Raw genomic sequence first — 20,995 nt, forward strand, 5'->3', positions numbered from 1 at the left:
TTTAATTTTTTTTTTATAAAACGTTTCTAATTTTGTTAATAATAGAATCGATAAGAATATTTAATAATAACTTTCGCGCGGATTTTATTAATACATGTGTCTATAAATGGGAGAAAATAGGAACAAGTGGAGAGAGGCAAACTTCAAAAACGAAACCTCGCGATCTTCATGAGAATGCCCATGTTGAAGACTCTGTGCGTGGCCTACGGTCTAATGTTTGTCCAGCAATTTAGCGGCATTAACGCCATAATATTCTACGGTTTGACGATCTTCGAAGCGACAAGCGTCGGCATGGCGTCGCAGGTGGAACTGGTCATTTTCGGCACCGTCCAGGTGGTAGCTTGCGTGGCAGCGACACTCTTGGTCGACAAGGTTATATTTTAATAGGTTTATTGTGCTGTCGAACATATTCCACAGATTTCGCGATCTATAATGTATCTAACGGTCGGCTAGCATTATGGATGCGATCGAACATTCGCAGTTGGGACGCAAATTACTTATGGTGATCTCCTTGGGGATGATGTGTGTCTGCTTGGCGGCCTTGGCGGCTTTCTTCGTCCTGACAAGCTATCAACCACAATTAGGGGCTAAAATATACTGGATTCCACTCACATCGATATGCGTCTACATACTCGCCTTCTGCTTTGGAGTTGGTTAGTAATAACGAGTGCGCTTGAATTGACAATGCAATTCTATTGATCGAGCTATTAGAAAATACATTAGATTCTTCTTACGAAGAAGAAACTAAGAATTCTTATATCACATATTTGCTCTTACAACTCTTTTAGAGCTTTAAATTTTTTCTTTTATACATTATACAACTGATATTCCGTGATCAAAATCTAAACAAATCTATATTTGTTCTTCGTTTGTCATTAATGTAGGTATTACAAAATTGTGTTCTTGACAATTGGGTTTTTGATGACAGGTACGGTAAGTGCAATTATTAGCAAAAGTTCTCATCAAAGCAATTTCAATTTCTCAGGTCCAATTCCATGGGCTTACATGGGTGAGATTTTTCCTACGCGCTTGAAGAGCGCAGCGTCGTCTAGCGCGGCTCTCTTCAATTGGCTACTGGCGTTTACGGTTACGATGGCCTTTCCAAGCGCCGCTGCAGTACTAGATTATTCCGTGGTGTTTGCCTTCTTCGCCGTATTGTGTGGCGCGTCCATATTTTTCGTATTCTTCTGCATGGTGGAGACTAAAGGCAAGACATTTGCGGAAATTGAACGAGCATTTGGAACTCATGTGCTTGCGCTGAACGCAGAAGAGCGTGCTAATTTGAATGTGCAGTGAAGCAAAGAATTTCCTATGAAACAACTACCCGTCAAACAGACAGGAAAGATTCCATGGAAGACGAATAGAGAGAAGAAGACGTGGGATTTGTCACTTTTATTTGATCATATAGTTTGATGCATCGACATTGACATATTTTGAAATTATCGTTTGTCGGCGATGTATATTATTCTCAATATTACAAAAATGAAAAAGCTTATTAAAATGATCTTTTATCTTTATGGCAGCACTAATAATTTCGCGCTAATAATATTCAGATTGCGAGACTGTACTTGAAAGGGTATGCATGATGTCGATGCTTTAAAATTATTTTTTAAATAATTTTGTAATTAATTTTAACAATTTCAAAGGCTCTTCGTTTAGATTTATTCGAGAAAAATACGACACACGCATAGCGCCATACACTCCTAAGTTCTTAATAATTACATATAATTACATATTTTCGATAAACTGTATATTTTTATCGCACAGTAATTTGACTACTCGCTACTTATGGTTTAAATAACTCTGCCGAGGACGTGGGCGTAGTGCCGTCTAAAATAATTTGCAGATAAATGAATTCCTGACGGGAAGTGGGACGCGCGATAAACGGCGAACGAGATCGTCAATGTATGCGCGGAGGAGGATGCGGTAGCTAAACTTGAACCGCGATATTATATGCAGTGCTACGTGCAGCGATACGCATTGTGAGCAGTCATTGCACGAGTATGACCTTGGCCGAATCGTTTTGAATTAATGACAATACCTAACCGTCATTCTACATACTGTTTATTTAATTCAAACGAAAAAAATCCAATTTAACATTATATTTCATTGTTCGCGAATTATCATTGTTTTCATCGGAGGGGAAATGAACGTGACGATGAATATTGCCGACAAATCGAAAGAAAATAATTATTTTAGTGGAATTATTATCGATTTTACAGAACCATCCCTATTTTCTATTTAAAGAGCACAAAATCCATCCAAAATAGTCCATCAATTTTTCATGATGCATTAGAAGTAAAAAATATTCGAATATTTATGCCCGCGGATCTTATACTCATAATTCGAAATGTCATATAGATTGAATAGCTACGACTTTCGTTGTAATGGAATTTTTCTGCTTTAAAATATCGCGTATTCCTCTCCCGATCGATGTCAACGACGATATGATGATGATGATGACTCCGACGCGTCCATTTGTGGACGCATGCAGCTGCCATCGCTCGGTATAAGACGCTCGCTTTCATCGATTATGCATTCGAATTTATATTTATGAAGCGTCGTGCCAGAGCGTCGCACGCTGAGTGTCGTCGTACTAATAATGCCGCTATAAACCTCTCGAGCGTCGGACGCAGCGACTCCACGTTACATTCCTGCCGGCACGCAGACATCGGAGGTCGTCGCCGCCTACTCAAGATTTTCTGTATTATGCGATTGCACGTTTCGTGGATTTTTCGTGGGCGACAGACTGATGATACGCCCTCGGATCGGTATTATCTAGTCTCGGATACCGGATGCGCGGTTTTCTCGCGTTTTTACCTCTGGCACGAAATTCGGTCGCAAACCCTCCAATCGAGATTAACAAATACTAGTCGCCAGTCTTTTGCATCCCAATGAGGGATTACAAAGATTTTTGAAGATTTTGTCTCTTTACAGATGAAAAATAATTTTTACTGTGATTATGCATGATATCAAGGTATCTATCTCGATAAAGCAACACTGTGTTCAATCGGTGCTTGGTGTATCTTATGACGTATATTTGCGTTATCGATGTCAATATACTGAATCGAATTTTCCCTATACTAAAGAAAACTGCGATCCAAAGGAGCAAAGGAAGGGTAAGCACTGTAAAAATAAAAAGTGTTATTTTAACACGTTTTACTTTTATTTTTGTGTATTACTGTAGTCACTTTATATGTCTGTAGATATATAGATGTGTATCAAAAAGTGTTATACTGTTTCTTGCAAATCTATCTATAATTCCTTCTTGTGTGTTGCACATCTATATACCTACAAACGTATAAAACGTGACTTTCTGACTCCTTTATACTTATGGCAGTAACAACGTTAGTCAATTAGCAAATCCTTATAAAGAAAATATCATCAGAGTGTCCTTGTTTAGGAATTAAGACACCCCTCACTCTTGACACGTTCCAGTATGTTATATGTTAGCTCACTGCATGCTGTGCATGAAGAGTGACGAGGACGATGCTGTCTGAACATGGAGTCAACATATGTGACATCTTGTGCAGGGCCTGGCCGTTCCATCGCCGAATAAATTTCGCCAATAGAACCGAAACTGCGTGCGCGTGAGAAGGACAGGGCAACAAGAAAAGCAATGTATGACGCGGAGCAGGCGGGGGCGGACATCAGACGAGTTTTTCGCGCGAGCAGACATGGTTCTTTATCCGTGGGAAGAAGCAAGACTTCTGGCGTGCTCTCTCCCCGTCGTTGCCGATGAACCGTCGTGATAAATAATCCTGGAAAAAAATCGCGGACGTTAGCGCGATCGAGAGGCGTGAAGTCCGGATTCGACACGCTTCCTCGGCCAATCTCTCGGTTATCGAGTGCATCATTACTGTATCATCATCGGTCCGACAGGGCGGTATATCGAACAGACCGGACTCGCCAAGATGATCCCCCATTCATTCCTGATGCATTAATTTGTTGAGTACAATAGCCGCGGGTTTGATTACCGTCATCTTCAGCAAATTACGTGCGGCGGAATGAACACCAACGACGCATAATTTAATTTCATACACGAGATTCGATATGACAGTACGTTGGAGGCAACGACAATAATGAACAGCACGCGGCTTTTCTTTCCCTGTCTCTGACGTTATACGATATCTCTTATCTTGAATCATCCACGAGTATCTTGTTCTTAATCTCCGCTCGTTCACATTGGGTGCTTTCCATTTGGTGACACAAGTGATGTTACTCTCTGAATGTGTCGAGAAAGATAGAACGATATTTATGTCTACTTATGTCACTGAATAGAAAGCAAGCATTCATTATAGACTATCATACGTCTTTAGGTCGCAAAGAAAAGTTCTGAATGAAGGTTAACGTAGATAAAGTTGTTTACTAGATAACATTTCATTGCTTTATTGACTAGAGAGCAGATAAGTTCCCGACATGAGTACTTCGCTCGCAGCGAGAACTCGTATATGGCTTCCAAGTATCCATGTGTCGCCGTTAAGGAACGAGAAAAATCGCGCCACGGCGAGATTTTCTTTTCCGTGTCCAGAAGAAGAAAGAAAGCCGTGATGTCGTCGAGCGGCTCTAACGAGCAATAAGTGATATCGGGACGTGGTTCCCATCTGGCCTCAGTACTTGAACCCCCAGCGGCATTTCTCGGTGAGGTAGGTTGTCGCCAGACGGGAAATAAATAGAAAACATGTCAGCTTCGCGCGAGCTGATCTCCCGATTGACTGACTTGTAGGAAATTGACATCAGCCGGAACATCGGCTTTGTGTTTCTCACGTATATCTGGTTCCCCAGGAACACGGAGGACGACGACGTATTCTTCATACCTCGGGGTACCCAGGTACTTTCCGCGTCGTCGTCTTCTTGAATCCAATATTCAGTATCTACGACCGATAATGGCTCTTTGACCGAGAGATGAGCGACCGCTCCATCTCTCCTCTCACTCATTTCGTCTATACATTTCTCCTATTTCATGAATTTGGAATACGGCTTCAGTGCTGTTTATTGTTTATAGGAAAATGTGCATTTGATTTAGGAATGGGCGATGTTATAATCACTGTTTCGCGACTATATATGTACATGTGCTTTGTGTGCACGTTTATTAATTCAAGCTTTAATCCTCTTGATATCTAGTTACAGTACATAATGCAAGTTGATCTGTTCATCAATCATCACATGTTATATTGTAATATACATTTAGTAATGTAATATACATTAGTGGTATTGCGTAATATTTTGTATATAGCATTATGTATTAATCAATGACTAATAATTAATCTAGAACCACAAAATTGGAGCTTTTCGATTTTTAAGAGAATACTTATCTAATTGAATTTTTTTGTAAGTGAAACAACTCTCAAGAAACTTTTTTAAATTAACAAACATAAAAAAAAATTATACTTTTCCATAAATATTTATAAAAATGAGAAATCTTTAAGAGAAACGCGCACGCCGTTAACACACACCTTATTTCGGATTTCTCTTTTTATTTTGTCATTGAAAAAGCCGACGCGAAAGCATTTGTAGACGCGACAAGTTAAATTCGCCGATATTTCCTTAATTCGCGCACATCCATTTACGTCGGTTTACTGCATTTATGGCGCTCGAACGTCATGACAACTTAAACTCCGGTTTTGTAAATACTCTTCGGACACGAATTCATGCACACGCATATATAAATATGTATATATATATATATATATATTTTCTCTCTCTCTCTCTCTCTCTCTCTCGTCACGAGCGACCCACACGCAATCCGCACTTCAAGGCTCTCGTACGTTCTCGTGCCCCCGCACGCGGATGACTTGGCGGACGATACACGTTCGCGTAGAGCTCGCGTGAGCACTCTCACGTACGTACATGCGTGCATACGTGCGTGCGTTCGCGCCCTCCCCCCCCTTCCCTCAGCAACAGAGAAGTTGCACACTGCACCATTGCACGGTCGACCGTGGGGCCAACGGCCTCTCTCCGCGTGGTATCGCCGCGCCGGTTCTCTCCTCTCCTCTCCTCTCCTCTCCTCTTCTCTCCTCTCTTCGCCTCGCCTCGCCTCGCCTCGCTCGCTCGTAGCGACAGCTCGCGCGACCCCGGCGAGAGCCGAAAAGACCCACGAGACTCTTTCTACTAGCCTTACCGTTAACTAACTACCAATCATTATGAGCGCTGCTCTCGAATCGAAATTAATAATCGTTTTGTTGATTATATGAAACGTTGTGGACGACATAAATCTAATTACAATAAGCTTTATGAATGACATGTGCTTGATTACGGTAAGACTATGTTAACAGAATCGTACGCTGTTGCATCTCCGTTAACTTTGCGAAAGCGACCTAGTAAATACGAATTATGCATGAGATATTACAGTAAAAGGAGGGAATGCTCGGGAAGTATAATTGTTATCTCGTTTTACCCAGCTGGCTTTTCGCGCTGGCACTGTATGTATAATAACTTGGTAATACAAACAGTTACATATTGTCGAAAACGTGGCATCACGTGAGATACGCTCACTCTGCTATCATCGCGCACCTCGTCACTCGCTAATACGGTACGAATACGTACGGCGGTTTTATCAGTTTTTTTTTTATCCGGTTCTACGGAGCTCTACCGTTTAAACAGGATATTGATTGCGCGTTGAAAGTATCGTGTCCGCAGCACCCGTGAACGTAATGAATCCGCCCGTATTGTATTCGCGCGTCCGTGTATTTCCGTAGGAACTTCGCTTTCTCGTTCATCGGCAATATCTGACCGATACCGTCGTATCCGTCCGGTATCGAGGGAGGCCCCATAAATAAATTGACCGCAGAAATAAGCGCGTATCGCCGCTCGCCGATATATTAGCGTTACGCATTTATGCCATGCGCGCACGTATGCGTATCGCGCAGCTGCTATCTCGCTGCTCCACACTCTCTCTCTCTCTCTCGGAGAGGAGAGGGCGACGTCAATGGAGCCCGCTGTTCGACTCTCCTCCTCGCGTCGATCCCTTTATCGTCGCGCCGATGGAATAAAAAGAAGCCACTCTACGCGAATTCAATGGGCGTTGCGTGCGTTATCGTCTCGCATTCTTCTCATGTACTCTTTTTTTTCCTCCTTTCCTTCTTTTTTCTTTTCCCTTTTCCGATCGGGAGTTCGGCCTCCTTTGCCTTCTCTCGAATCTTGTTGAATCTTGTTGAATTGCGCGACGCGTCGCGGAATCGTTTGCCGAAGCTCGCCTGTGTAAGGAATATTATGTACTTAGTCCGCTTAATGTCGCTTGCGACTTCATGGAACTGTGATCTCAAGAAACAAAGGCTACTTACTATCAGCGATTTATTTTGCTCTTTAAATTAGGAAATGTTGAAAGACAGAAGAAATCATCAAAATCTAAAAGGAAATCGTAAGAGGAGATCGAGAGTCCTTATTATTCAGCCATTTCCGTTTTTCAGGTTTACAATATATAGTCGTATCGTATGGGAACAGGCACTGAAAAAAACTAAATTTTTATAAATATTTGTTAGAATAAATATAATCAAATATTTATTAAATGTTAACATATAAAGGATTTCCAACAAGAGGTAGTAATGCGATTTTTTAATAATTCAAAATACTATCTCTTGTTGAGAAACTCTTTATTTATTTGATACAAAAATCATTAATTTGATTCAAGTATTTTTTTTTATTGAGTATGTATTTATTATGTATTTATTTTGAGTATGTAAGTAAATATTTATTTAATTATTGTGATTTCTTTGTGATTTCTCAGTGTGGATATTTGTATTCGTATTCCTAATTTGCAAATTGTCTCATTTAATATGACGAGGCTATATTTTGCCATCCAAGTACAGATACTTGATGTCATGATAAAATTCATAATGTGGATTGTATTCACGAGTAACTGTAAATCGACGTAAAGTTTCTTACGGTGGGATGATGAATGAGGAGGAAGAACGTCATCAAAATTTGCATCTTCAAAATCTTTTCATCTCCGAGAGCTGCAAACGTTACTCAGCGTGCAATGTCATTGTGTTATTCCCCATCGTCGATGGGTATCTTTGTTTTCACGAACTCTTTGGATTTTTCTCTCTCACTCCCAGCATCGTGAATGCATCCTACTTGACGTCTCGTTAACAAGCAAGATTTATTTATTCAGATTATTGCGTGACTCTTGCTGTGCTAAATGTAGAAATTCATGACACATTCTTACACGCAATTTATTGCGTTTATCTCCTATACCTTCTTGTAAAAAGTCTGCATTTAATCAATTGGCATAATAGCTCGTTGAATTTGCGAGAGTAACGCAATTTATGTTAGCAGTGACAAATACATCTAGAACGATTAATATTAATCAAACGACGACAGTGAAGTGCGTACATACTCGCTTTGTATCGCGCGATCATGATGATGGATTTTAATATTCCAACGAGGGTGCTTACTGCGCTATTTATCAAGGCAATCAATGTAGTGGTATCACACGTGTGTACTATAAGCCCACGGTATAAGTATAGAGCGAATAGATACCTTTTTTATTTGTAAAGCTCATAAAATTGTTCGTTGATGCGTGTAGTAACGTGTAGTTAACACTCTTTATTAATACCGTTCGTTTTAGGGTTTCGATACGTCCGTATTAGTATTTATCAAAGCCAACGACCGTAACATCCGTACGTACATTCCAAAGCAAGGCCATTCCCCGCCAATTTACGTAATGTATTATATTATTATTTTCTAACTTCCATAAAAGAGATAAACAGCGTTTGAGAGACGAAATGGCAGAACGGGCTTGCGTTTGACACGCGAATTTGTTTTCGTTACCGTTCGGACAACGGTGCGTTATATCTGCGCGACCCAGTTGCATATAGCGTGAATGCATCTGCTTCATAAGCGCAGCCTCTGCGGGACACTTGTACCGTTGTCGATACGACTGTGATTCGCACCATCCGGTGGAACGAGCTCTCTCTCTCTCTCTCTCTCTCTCTCTCTCTCTCTCTCTCTCTCTCTCTCTCTCTCTCTCTCTCTCTCTATCTCTCTCCTTTTTCTCCCTCGAATCCCTTTACGAGGACAACGAGACGACGACAGTGATGATCTGGTTCGCCTGATTCCAATCGCGATGTAAACCGGTCTTGTCCGCCGTCCAAGTGATCTGGAACTTTCCGATCCCTGAGGTAGTAAAACGTATCGAAGCAGATTTTTACTCGAGAAAATTGATCGGCACACGAAGAGACACGTATCGAGTAGGTATTCACGTGCAACCAATGCAATTTGTCGGACTTGTCGCGTAAACGTTGGGAATTCAATTCCTTTATTATTTCGACATTCGCTTTATTATTTGAGAAGAATATCGAGGGAAAATACGATGCGTTATTAGTTTTCGTCGCAATTAGGAGGGGAGAGAGAGAGAAGCATGATTGTTTCCCTACGAAGATTATACGTTTGTTTGCATACGTAACGTATGGAAATATTGTTTATGGGAACTGTACGCAGAGCCGACTTCGGCACGACTAGGTGGAACAGCGATATTTAATGACGCTTTATCACGCTGTTTCCTCCGATTTACTTTTTTTCTGCTTGATGCTCCCTTCCGGTAGTTGATGGTGCAGCACGGCAATATCGCTCTTAGAAACGGTGGAAGATAAGGCTCGGACGCAGGAAACATTGCGAAGTACGGTAGCGGCAATTGCACCGCACGCTATTAAATGCGTTTTACTCTCCCTGCGTTTCGACATATCTCAATTATTTCGCTATTACCATTGCGGCATTATTCCCGACGCGTCGCCGGCGAATTGCGGCAAAAGCGATTTCATTGCCCGACGATGCAGGATGATCGTGATCAAAGCCGGCTGCTGCTCGCGATCGTGGCGTGATTAATGGCGGTTCGCCGATTAGCCCTAACATGGAACATTTGTTAACGTTGGTTCTTGTAGTGAGTTGGCGTATGACATTTTTGGAATTAGCAGCTAAAATCTTCACGTATCTCGCGCTCGCCGGTGTACATTTCCTGGTCGCCGGGTAAAATATTCTTGCAGATGTCGTCGGGGCTGCTTTTAATTACGCACCACGGTGTGTCGGAACAAAAGGAAGATGTAGGGGGAGGAGTGGAGGAGGATGTTGAAGTACGGTGAAGGGCGAGGAAAAAAAAAATACGTGGCCATAAAACATTCGTGCGATAAAACTGCCTGCAACAACAGGCAGGTCTGCATATTTTAAGAAATTAATTTGTCGAAGGACAAATTGCCTCGTTTTACGAGATGCGAGAGCGAGAGAGATGCGAACGAGTGAGCTCTCTCTCGGTGAGTTTAACCTTCTCGATATCTCTTTTTCTTTATGCTCTCTCTCTCCTCTGCTGATTTTCCCCGAGAAGAGTGTTGGCTGCGGAGTTGCGTGAGGAGGAACAAAGGAGAGGGAGGGGAGGGGAGAGGAGGGGGAAGCGCGGCGATTCTTGCCCGTATTTGTAAAGGAACGTCGCCGTGGAAAAGTCTGTTGTGGCTAATTTGCGCGATCATAAATCTTCTCGCATCGTGGTTGTAACTCTCGTGGCCTCGTTGAAATTTAGACTCGGAAAAAATGATAATCAAGCGTAATATTTGCAAACGGAAATAAAAATTTCGCAAACGCAGGAAGCGAGCGAAAAGAATATCTAATTTGAGGAGAGTGTAAAATGTTTTCACTTCTTTTTTTCATCTAGAATTTATCATTTTCATGAAAAATTTCATATATTCCAACTGCTTTAGATCGAGCTAGCGGCACAATGGAGATTATGTAACTTTTGGTACCAAAGTAAACGTAATTATACACATCAAGTGAAATTTGATAAAAATCGCAATAAGATTGGATCAGCCTTCTTGAGTATCTTGCAATATTGGGATTGATTTATTGCCGCTCTCACAATTCGAATGGCGGGCGCCTCGTCGCAGCAAAGAGGAAGGCATCGGGAAAAGAAGAGAGGAAGAAACGTCGTGTCTCGTCGAGAGGCGACGGCCCTCTTTTCTCGATGCGTGTATACATAATCTCGCATCCAGTCAGCAACGCGCTCGTAGAAAGAAACGAAGAACGCATTATTTATGCCTCTCTGCTTTTATGAATGTGGGAGACAGCAACTCGCGCTATATATATGTGTATACCGAAGTATTTCCGTCTTATTCCCTCCGCTCGCCTCAACTTATCAGATTCTCCTCGCTTCTCTTCTCTTTCGATAGATTCGTTGATCTCTCGTTCGAGTAGGATGCGTTTTCGGTGGCTTGTCTATAATCGCCGGTATTTTCGCTTCCCTGACGTGTCTCTCGAAAAAATTCAAACTCTTCATGTGGAAAGTCTCGTAGGAAACACGATAAACATGTATCCATTTTCTTTGTTTGAACTCTTGCTTTAAGTAATGTATTTGAGATAATAAACCGTTAATAATTCGAAATTGTGTACTAAATATCGGCGTTATTGGGAAATTCATTTATTTATTAGTATATTATTGGAAAATTGAATAGAACGTTCTGTTTTTTTTTTTATGTACACAATAATTACGATGTAAAAATAAGATCTAAATATTTTTGGAAAAGAATTGCACGTTTCTCTATTTTAATTGGAACGATTAAAGTAGGTAACTTCTAAAGTACGATGATAAATTAAATATAGGAAAAAAGTCAATTATATAAAATTAGTTATATAAACTATGTAGTAATTATTCTGTTTTTCCTTTATTTATTCAAAACTTTATAATTTTAGAATAGCGATGCTATATATTGTACAAATATTGAAAAAGTAAGTGATCTGTACGATTCACAAAGTTGTTTTACGCGAAAAAGAATCGCAAGTATCATGCAGACGAAATCATTTTAATTTTGGTCTCTACAAACGTAATCTCAAGTTAACGTCTGCAAACTCGTGTCCTGCAAATCGTTCGAACGTTATTTCATCGGACGGAGATAATTGCGAAAGGGATAAAAGCCGTCAAAACATTTGCCGTAAGTTCATTAGAACGTTCCGCAGGATATCTTCGTCAATGCCAGCGACAAAATCGACACCAGCGGGGGGAGACCTTTGCGTCGGCGTTTTCGTCGTCCCTCTCATTTCACGCCGAGAGGCAGAGAATCAATCTCCGGCGCGATCTTCGAGCTTGTGTACACGCTCACGCGTGTATCACGCATGGCCCGGCCATGAAGCCGCACCACGCACACGAATCGCTCTTATGTGGCACAAGGATGCAGCTCGTCTGGGTCATTACTGTATCGTGTTTCTCGGCGTCCCCCGTCGACACGCATATACATATCGAATCGTTCTGTGTGTCCCACCATGTAACGCATAACAATTCTGTCGCTGGAGTGTGAGATTTTTAGCAGACTCGACGCACAATGCAATCTCGATGACATTATATCCCGCAGATGTTAATCGTAACGTCAAATTTACATCCTCTGATAAGAAGGCGTGAATTCATTATTGAGTTAGTGCTTCATTTTTTTTTTCTGTTTTGTTTTGTTTTTTGTTTTTTTTTCTTTTGAAAGAAAATTATTTCACATTTTATACGAAATAAAACAAGATAGTGCGTTAAAATCAAACGTTCAATTAAATGTCGGATCGATTTTGACATGTTTCATGTCCGGATATTCGACGTGTCTGCAATCGAGAGGTGATAGAATAAGAGCGGCGAGATGAGAGCCGGAAAGAGCGTTACCGATACACAATAGCATTCGTTGTAGCGATGGGACAAGACGAGACAGCCTTGTGATTGATCGGAAGGCACGCCGTGCATCATCGGAGGTGCGCTACGAGAGAATGGAAGGGAGTTAGATGCGGAAGAGAAGGAAGGACAAGGTACGGAACCTGTCTCGCCGGTGTCAATAATCTCGAATGGATTGCCAGCGCATCGAGGGATGTCGCCTCGGTGGTATCTTTGTACTTCGGCTCCTTTGAGATCTTTATTAATCCAACGACTCTCCACGGAAATCAATAAAAACACGAGGAAGAAAACTTGCGTTATTACGCTAGTCATTGTTCCTTGTAGGTTTTTTTCTTTCGTTACCTCGTTTCGTTAGCTGGTTAACTGGACATATCGCTGTACAGATTCGAAAAACATTTGTGCAATAAAAGAAGATAATTAAATTATCGATTAAGATGAAATTATTACAAATTATGTTGCAGTAATTTTGAGCACTAAATAAGAAGGTATTTAAAAGTATAGAATGAATTATGATAGAATATCTCCAAATTATTAGTTTGTTTTTTTTTTTCTTTGCGTTTAATGCTGCATTTGATTCTATTAAAATCGTATACTAAAACCCGATCTAGAGGACAATGGATGTTTCTTTGCATTGGTAATTGATCCTCTGCATAATCACGCCCATTTGCGCGAGTAAGTTCCTTGGATTACGTTCAGGGTGTTACCGTGGATCTTTTTTTAGAAGCACACAATGACGTGCAATTGTGAGAAATCAATGGCGCATATTAATTTGGTCTCATTCTGCATTACTGCCTCGCCTTCGTTACCGGTCCCGTTCCTGACGAGATGATTACGCAAGTGGTTGCAACAACCGCCTGCTTCGCATGTTTGTTTTCCACGAAGAGTAATTGACTGTCACCTACACACAGATCTGTCGTCGTTTCGGATAGCGAGAGAGCATAATTGCCTTCTTCTCTTTTCTTTCTTTTTTTTTTTCTATTCTTTGTCTACCAATTAACGTCGGCTCCATCAACCTGCCTTAGAAATGTTTTTCACAATTTCTCGATTGGGGAGGACTTCTCGCTTACAATTAACATTTGTTCTCCGTCTCATGTGTTTACGCGACAGAAGTTCGCAACTTCTCAAATTAAACAAAACGACTGGGAACTGTTTTTAATTCGCGGTAGAATCAATGAAATAAATTTGTATACTTTCGAAGTTTCTTTAATTGCAGCGTTGAGGGAAAACTTGGTATGTTTCTTTCTAGTTTTAAAGAAATTTGGAGTTTTGTAACAAATGATGTATGACGAACGACGATTAACTTTGCGTCACCGACCTTAGTCGTAAAATATCAAATATAATTTAGAAGTCGCTGAGCGATTTTTAAACTTTACCATTACAACTCTTTCGTTTACAATTTAGTTCTTTCATTTCTGAAGACGTAATTCGTGTACGAGCAGCCATGCTGGCTAAAAATATCAAATCGGCAACGATATTGCGAAAGAGAAAAGGACAAAAAGGAGAGACTGAAGAGTCTAGACGGACAATAACGATCTCTCTAGAAGAGAGAAGAAGGAAAAGAAAGTGCACTCGTTAACTCCGGTGGAAAACGAGCGAGCTCCTCCTCGTCCATAGGCCTCGCGAATCGTACGCTTCTCGTCCAGCATGACGATGAGATGAAATGAAGAGAGGCAATAAATCTTGCAATAACCATGTCGGTTGTTTCCAGCCTGCACTCTTCTACCTTCCCTCCCTATCTCTTTTTGTCTCTCTCCTCTCCTCTCCTCTCCTCTCCTCTCCTCTCCTCTCTTTTCTCCTTATCCGAGGCGACCATCAACGGCGTCGATGAGAGTTCGGCCAACTAGGCTGAAGCTCGTTCTACCAATCAATCGAGTCAACTACTCGCAACACCCCCGCAATTGTGCGACATGCGCGTTAATTTATTGCGCTACTTTACTCTGACCTTGGGGCCTGCTATCATAAACGGGCGGGCATAAACCTCGCTTTACGCATCAGTCGCTTCGACTGCGAAAGAGATTGCCTCTTCTTTTTCCCGCTTTAATAATGCACCCCATCAGCGTTGTGTGCATAGGGCGCTTTCGCGACTTGTAATTTTCTCAGCATAATTCGCGTGGCGGAGAAAAAGTCTCCGATAAGAAGACGCATGATCGCCGTTTGCTTAGCGACGGAATATACATATTTGCGCAGCTAGGACAACACTCGAGCGCATAGCGAAGAGATGTTGAGCGGTGTAGGAAGTGGAGAGAGAGAAGGCGGTTCCACGGGACTTGGCGGATGTCATGCAACATGTTTTTCTCCGATTTCTGTCAGGAAAAAATCTCTCCGACGAATTTTTGAGTTCCAATTACTATTAACTGAACTCTACGTTTCTTGCAGTGAAATCTCACTTTGAGAAAGTGAACAACTACCCTTCACTTCTTGAAAAAGAGTGACAATTGTAAATTTTCACTTTTCACTTTTTTTTTGGAATATGATTTCACTCTTATGAAGTGAAAATTCACTCCAAAAGGAGTGAAAATTGTCACTCTTTTTCAAGAAGTGAAATATTTCAATTTTTTTCAAGAGTGGTATTTTCGCTCTTTCGGAGTGAGATTTTACTGCAAGAAATTTAGAGTGTAAGCTTCGAATCAAAGTCACATTAAAATCCATTCGGGATTGAATAAAAAAATACTTTTTATCTGTTTACAACTTATACATTCGTGTGATGTATAAATACTCACTTTCCGGTTAACTTTTGTTCTTTCTTTATCTTATGACGGCTATTATGTTTTCAGTTTACTTAATGCAGTATCGTTAGTTTTATCTACGCGAGACTTTAAATGTCGATCGTTAAGCCCCAATCTTTCATCTCCGTTCTCGCTCGTCAGGGAAACTGCCGAGTCGCATGGAAACGTTATCACATTTCCTTCTTCGTTCCATAGTCTCCGTTTTCGTCGTCATCGTGTCTGCGAAAAATCGTCGCGGGGTTGCGTTGGACTTTGACGCGATCCCAGCGTTTTACGAGTCTCGAAGAAACTAATTGCGCCTCGCACGGAAAAATTTATGATCAGTTTTCACCTCACGTTGAGTTATCGCTGAGACACCGCTATTATCGCCGGAATGGGCCGCTATCTGGAATGCCGGAAAGTAGCCGATGGTTTATCGCCACTTACACGATGCAAGCAGGAGGAGTTTGCAAGAAAGGTACGTTATTTTCCAATCTATCTTCTAGCTTCTTGCACGAGTCGAAAGTTGAGATGTGCGATTAACACGATTAACGCACCAGGATTATTGAAAGAGCAATAATTTGGCTTTGTAAAGAGATTGGAGATTGCTTTTAATGAAATTAAGAAAGATGTAATTTAAATTTGCTGGGATATTATTTTGGTTTGATTGTGTTGAAAATCTGAAAGTAGCAATTATATATCTGAGATAAGATTATTTTAAGTATATCTACGTAGAAATGTAGTATTTTAACACACATGTAAAGAGTTTTCCAACAAGAGGTAGTATTTTGAATTATTAAAAAAATCCCAAATACAAACTGTGAGATTATGTTCTAAAAACGATATCCGCCTTGGCTTTTCTTACAAATGGCCATTCTTTTGACGACATTGGCGGATATCGTTTTTAAAATAGAACACCTCACAGTCTGTATTTGAGATTAGAATAAAAATATCACTCTTAATATTTTCTTAAAAAAAAAAATGCGTTTTTTTAATAATTCAAAATACTATCTCTTGTTGGAAAACCTTTTATAAACTTTGATTGTAATAAGGCGCTTCTCTTTAGTCTCGGAATCAGAGACTACGCATTGAGATGGAAGATTGAAATTTGACCAATGAGGACAAAGGAATTTTAGCTCCTATTGTTTTGATTGGTCAAATTTCAATATTTTAATCTTCAATCTCAATCTTAAAAAAAAAATGCGTAGTTCTGATTACCGCCTTGATGATGTATTCATACAAGCGATTCTGTTTCTAATAGATATTATTTATAAAACACATTTTACGTAAGTATAGAATAACTTTATATTATTTTAAAAAGAATGTGTTATTTTTACTTCAATTAATTGACTTAATTGAATCATATTTGGATGTTTTAGATAAGTTAAATTAGTCTCGTAGAAACTGCTGTTAATTTGATTCACGTGAGGTTCTGTCGATTGATCTTCTCTCTTCCGAAATTCAATTACCGAAATCTTAATTACTGGATTCCCTTCATTTATCAGAAGCTAAACTAAAACTAGAATTTACATTTATTCCAGAAATTTTCGAACGAAACATTTATAGAATATTTCTCGATAATTTGACCGGCAACTATTTGAAGGAGGTCCGAAGATATTTAGACGTGTGTGTTTAAAAGGCACTTTTACGGGTGCTTATCGCATTATTTGCTATTTCAATTTGCTAATTTGCACATTCCGCGTGCAAGGCATGCGAGGGGCCCAAAACGAAAATTTAACTGCCGCACTGGTGGTGTCCGGTGAAAATTTAGCCCGGGTACCTCGACGGCGTGGCTATTTTCGGTGCGGTTGGCGCTCGGTCAGATCCTCCTGCTGCTGCCTTCCGCTTTTATCTCTTTTTTTTTTCCTCTGTTTTCTCTCGACGCGTTGCGACGCGCGCCTCGCATCGGCGGGAGGAAACGCCTCGCTTCCTCGGGAAAGCGCTGTGTGGCGTTTTCGCGCGCGTTCGAACATGCAACTTACGCGCCACGCGTGTGGTCCATAGAGTGGCACACGGTAGTAAAGGAGAAGACGTGAAGTGGCTTCAAAGGGAAGATCTCCTCTTGGAATTCCAATGGCAACAGCGACGACGACCATCGTCATCCTCGAAGAAGCCTTTTCGCTGCATTCGTTTTATGAGCAATTAGATGTGCGCGAAGATGGAATAACGTCTCGTGAGAATCGTCCGGAAAATCTTTCTGTAACAACGCCGTAGTTCATCGTAGTAACATAGACGGATGAAAGGCGCGGGGGAAGAAGGAGAAATACTTCGGTTATTTTAAATGGTATTTCGTCGCAAAATGAAGAAATAGAATTATTCATAGGCGTCGTAAACGCGATGTATGCTCCGTGGTTTCGTCGCTTCTCTTTAGATTTACAGCAGCGGCTTCCTCAGTCGTTGGAATGCGCCTGACAAAGTTGAACCGTTATCGTTTTGGGTAATTAGGAAAACGCGGCGACAGCGACTAGATGATTTCAAGTTGGACGCGACATTCAAATTGATGTCGGAGCGGCCGGTATCTCCGTCTTGACGACAAACCCGAGGAATTTTCTTCTTTGCGGAAAAAAGATTTACTTTTAAACTTGAAGTATACTAAAATAAGAGCATCGTCTACACAAATATTGTCTTTAATAATAATACAGAAATAGAACGTTTATAATAATAGAAACGTAAATTATAAAACTTTATTTAACGAAGTAGGTGATAAAAATAATATATTAAGATAAAATGTGAAAATAAAATATAAGAAATTTAATTCAGCAATTTAATTCAGCTGTTCGTGTAAATATATATTTATTCTATTATTAATTTAATAATTAAAATGCTTTTATTAGAAAAAATATAAATAATATATATAATTTGCTATTTTATAGAAATAATATATTGATAAAAATATGGCTTGTATTTCGTATTTTAATTTTTTTATAACAATGCGATTTTCAAAAGTCCAGATCTGAGATGAGGTCATTGCCGCTGCTTTTATGAGAGTATTACTTTGGAGGGAACTTTATTGGTTTCTTATCACACCGATTGGTGTAACGACAAAATGTTTACTGTTCGCCTATTTCGCAACAGTCGAAGGGTTATCGCACTAAGTGTCGGAATAGTCTTGATAAGCACGATGAAAAAGAATATAATAAAAAGATAAGTAACAGTGTACCTCTTTACTTTTAACAATAGCTACGAATATAATTTTATTTCAACGAGAAAGTTGATTTCACAATAACGTTATCCATTAACAATAATGAAAATTTTATAAAAACCACGATAGGAACGATTTTCTATACGATTGAAGTAAGTTCGCAAAAAGTGAGTGCTCTTAAAAACATAATAAACTCATCTTTTTCTGTACTTTAAGCTAATATCAATATGACTTTTAATTAAATGCGTATTGTAGTAGGTACTTATATTAATTATTAACTCGGCGATAATTCATACGATTTGCAAAGACATTAGTACATTTGGGACATTCGACAGAGCTGCAATTTTAATAAATCTATCAAAAGCACCCGACAGAGATAGCATTTATAGATAGGGGAGTAAGCGGAAAAAATAATCGGCGGTAATTTAAAAGTATCGCGATACATTAACAAGCCAGCCACCCACGAATTCACACAAAGGAGATTTACTGGCACTCACACATATGCGCTCACTTCAATTACATGTCAGTCGTAATACAGTAATTTATCGGTCGAGATACGAAAGCGCGCAAAACACTGTTAACCCCTCGCTATGTATTACATCGTGTAGTTTAAGAGAGTACGCCATGGTATGACCCGTATTGTAAATTATCTCGATTTCTGTGGAATGGCTTATATCTGCGAACGTGAAAGCTGTTTCAGCATAATATACAGTGATATGATTATGACTATTTTCGTTTTATCATCGCAATGCTGGTAATAAAAAGCTTCCCCATTCTTGATATTCATTATTCACACAGTTTTGTTCACCACTACAGATATGGATATAATATTCATATCTGTATTGATGAACAAAAATAAATTATACATATTGTATATGTATAATTGAATATTATATATTGTATTTGCTATTAATATATATTTAATTCTTGATTTTGTTAATATCTAGGAAATAATTAAAATACGAGCGTCGGCCTCACTCATTAAAATGTTTATTAATTATTTTTACATGTCTCATATATATATATGACATGTAAAAATAATTAATAAACATTTTACGTATACTTGTTTGTACATTTCCCAGTCAGATATATAAAATCTTGATGTGTGTAATCTGATATTTAAAAATTAAATGAATAATATTACATAAAAAATTCAAAGAATGAGAGAGTATTATATAAATCATGAGATAAATCATACAGTTGTATTTAACAGTACACAAATATAAATTATATAGTTAGATACATATTGCTTCTCTCGAAGCGATTAACTGTCCATTTTTCTTCTGTGTCATTTCTCTTTCGAAGATGCCCCAATCCTCTGCGCTTATCCACGCCTTTTCAGACCCGCGTTGCAGTCACGGTTTCGTCCACATTTTTCCCCGCGCTTTTCCTCTAATTTCTGACAAAGCGCCTCCAAATCTCCACCCTCGGCCTTCCCAGGCTTTTCAGGATTTAGTGGAATCATCCGTCCAATTAACGTGGCCCAGCGGCCGGCCTTTTGCTAGGCCCTTCTCCGTTGGCTTCCCAGCTTTATTCCAATCCTGTTCCTACTTCCACTTCGCGAAACCAACGAGAAATACAACAGTAACTCAATCCGTAGAACTAAAGGGGACCTCCTTATTTCTCTCATTCTCACCATCTTGTGTTTCTACACCTATGGGGATCTGCTATGGGGCACATCTAGATAGACAATCACACGGAACTTTTATCGAAGACCTTCTTTGAAGCGGCGAGTTTGTTATCTTAGGAAGGGTCGATTAACAGAATGTAAAAGAGACTGTATGTTTACGAGTAGTATAATGCAACGACCCGAGATATTAATGACACGTATTAATTTCGTTTTGTCTATGCTCAGTTGAGACTAAGCAATTTATTTAATATGATACTTTCGAATAAATGCAATAATTTAATAATAAGGAATAGAAAGTAATGGCCTTAAAGCTAGATCTAGCAATAATTTAACTTTCAAATTTCTATAAGAATAAAACAGAAACGAAAATAAATAAAAGTAAAGATTTTGTATTTTAATACTTTCACTGAAAGTATGTATGGTGAAGAATATTTGTTGTATTCAGTTATGTTTCATTTATGTTTTGTTCTCAGCACCGTATTGCAAAGGAGCTGTCTTTTTTCGTATCACTTTTATATAAAAGAAAAGTGATATTAAATATTAGCTTCTATAATCCAATTAATTTCATACAGATCTTTTTGAAGAAAGAGAGAGAGACTACATTTTGGTTAAATTACAATTTGAATGAAATTGTAACTCACCTGGTGTGCACGCAACGAATAAGAGCTTTTTAAATGGGATTTATCCATCTTACGTACCGCCGTGCACCGACGGTAGAATAAACATTTCGAGACGAGAGCCGCAAGACAAATACGAAAATAGAACGGATGATGATGGCGGGTGGTTGGAACCAGGTTCCCCCGCGGCTTACCGGATTTAATTAACAATCGCCACTTTTTACGTGTCTGCATTCCTTCCCCTGCTCTTTCTTCATTGTCCATTTTTCTGGTGCG

At 39.6% G+C, this 20,995-nt stretch overlaps 2 protein-coding genes across 2 annotated transcripts in view; both read left to right on the top strand.

Annotated features, from left to right (window-relative positions):
- LOC105143795 (headcase) overlaps nt 1–20,995 on the top strand; it is a 166,737-nt gene that overhangs the window by 84,296 nt on the left and 61,446 nt on the right. The window lies entirely within an intron of this gene.
- LOC147909756 (facilitated trehalose transporter Tret1-2 homolog) lies at nt 342–20,485 on the top strand. Its single transcript, XM_087406457.1, has 2 exons — nt 342–653; nt 986–20,485. The coding sequence occupies exons 1-2, from the start codon at nt 458–460 to the stop codon at nt 1,294–1,296; spliced, it is 507 nt and encodes a 168-aa protein (XP_087262583.1). The 5' UTR covers nt 342–457; the 3' UTR covers nt 1,297–20,485.

The sequence above is a fragment of the Acromyrmex echinatior genome, chromosome 5 (genome assembly GCF_024713525.1).
Source record: "Acromyrmex echinatior isolate Ae372 chromosome 5, ASM2471352v2, whole genome shotgun sequence".
In the NCBI taxonomy this organism is placed as follows: Eukaryota; Metazoa; Arthropoda; class Insecta; order Hymenoptera; family Formicidae; genus Acromyrmex; species Acromyrmex echinatior.

Coding starts and splice junctions, on each gene's coding strand:
- LOC147909756 (XM_087406457.1), top strand. CDS start 458: ATGGATGCGATCGAACATTCGCAGTTGGGACGCAAATTACTTATGGTG. Junction 654..985: donor CGCCTTCTGCTTTGGAGTTG/GTTAGTAATAAC, acceptor TCAATTTCTCAG/GTCCAATTCCATGGGCTTAC.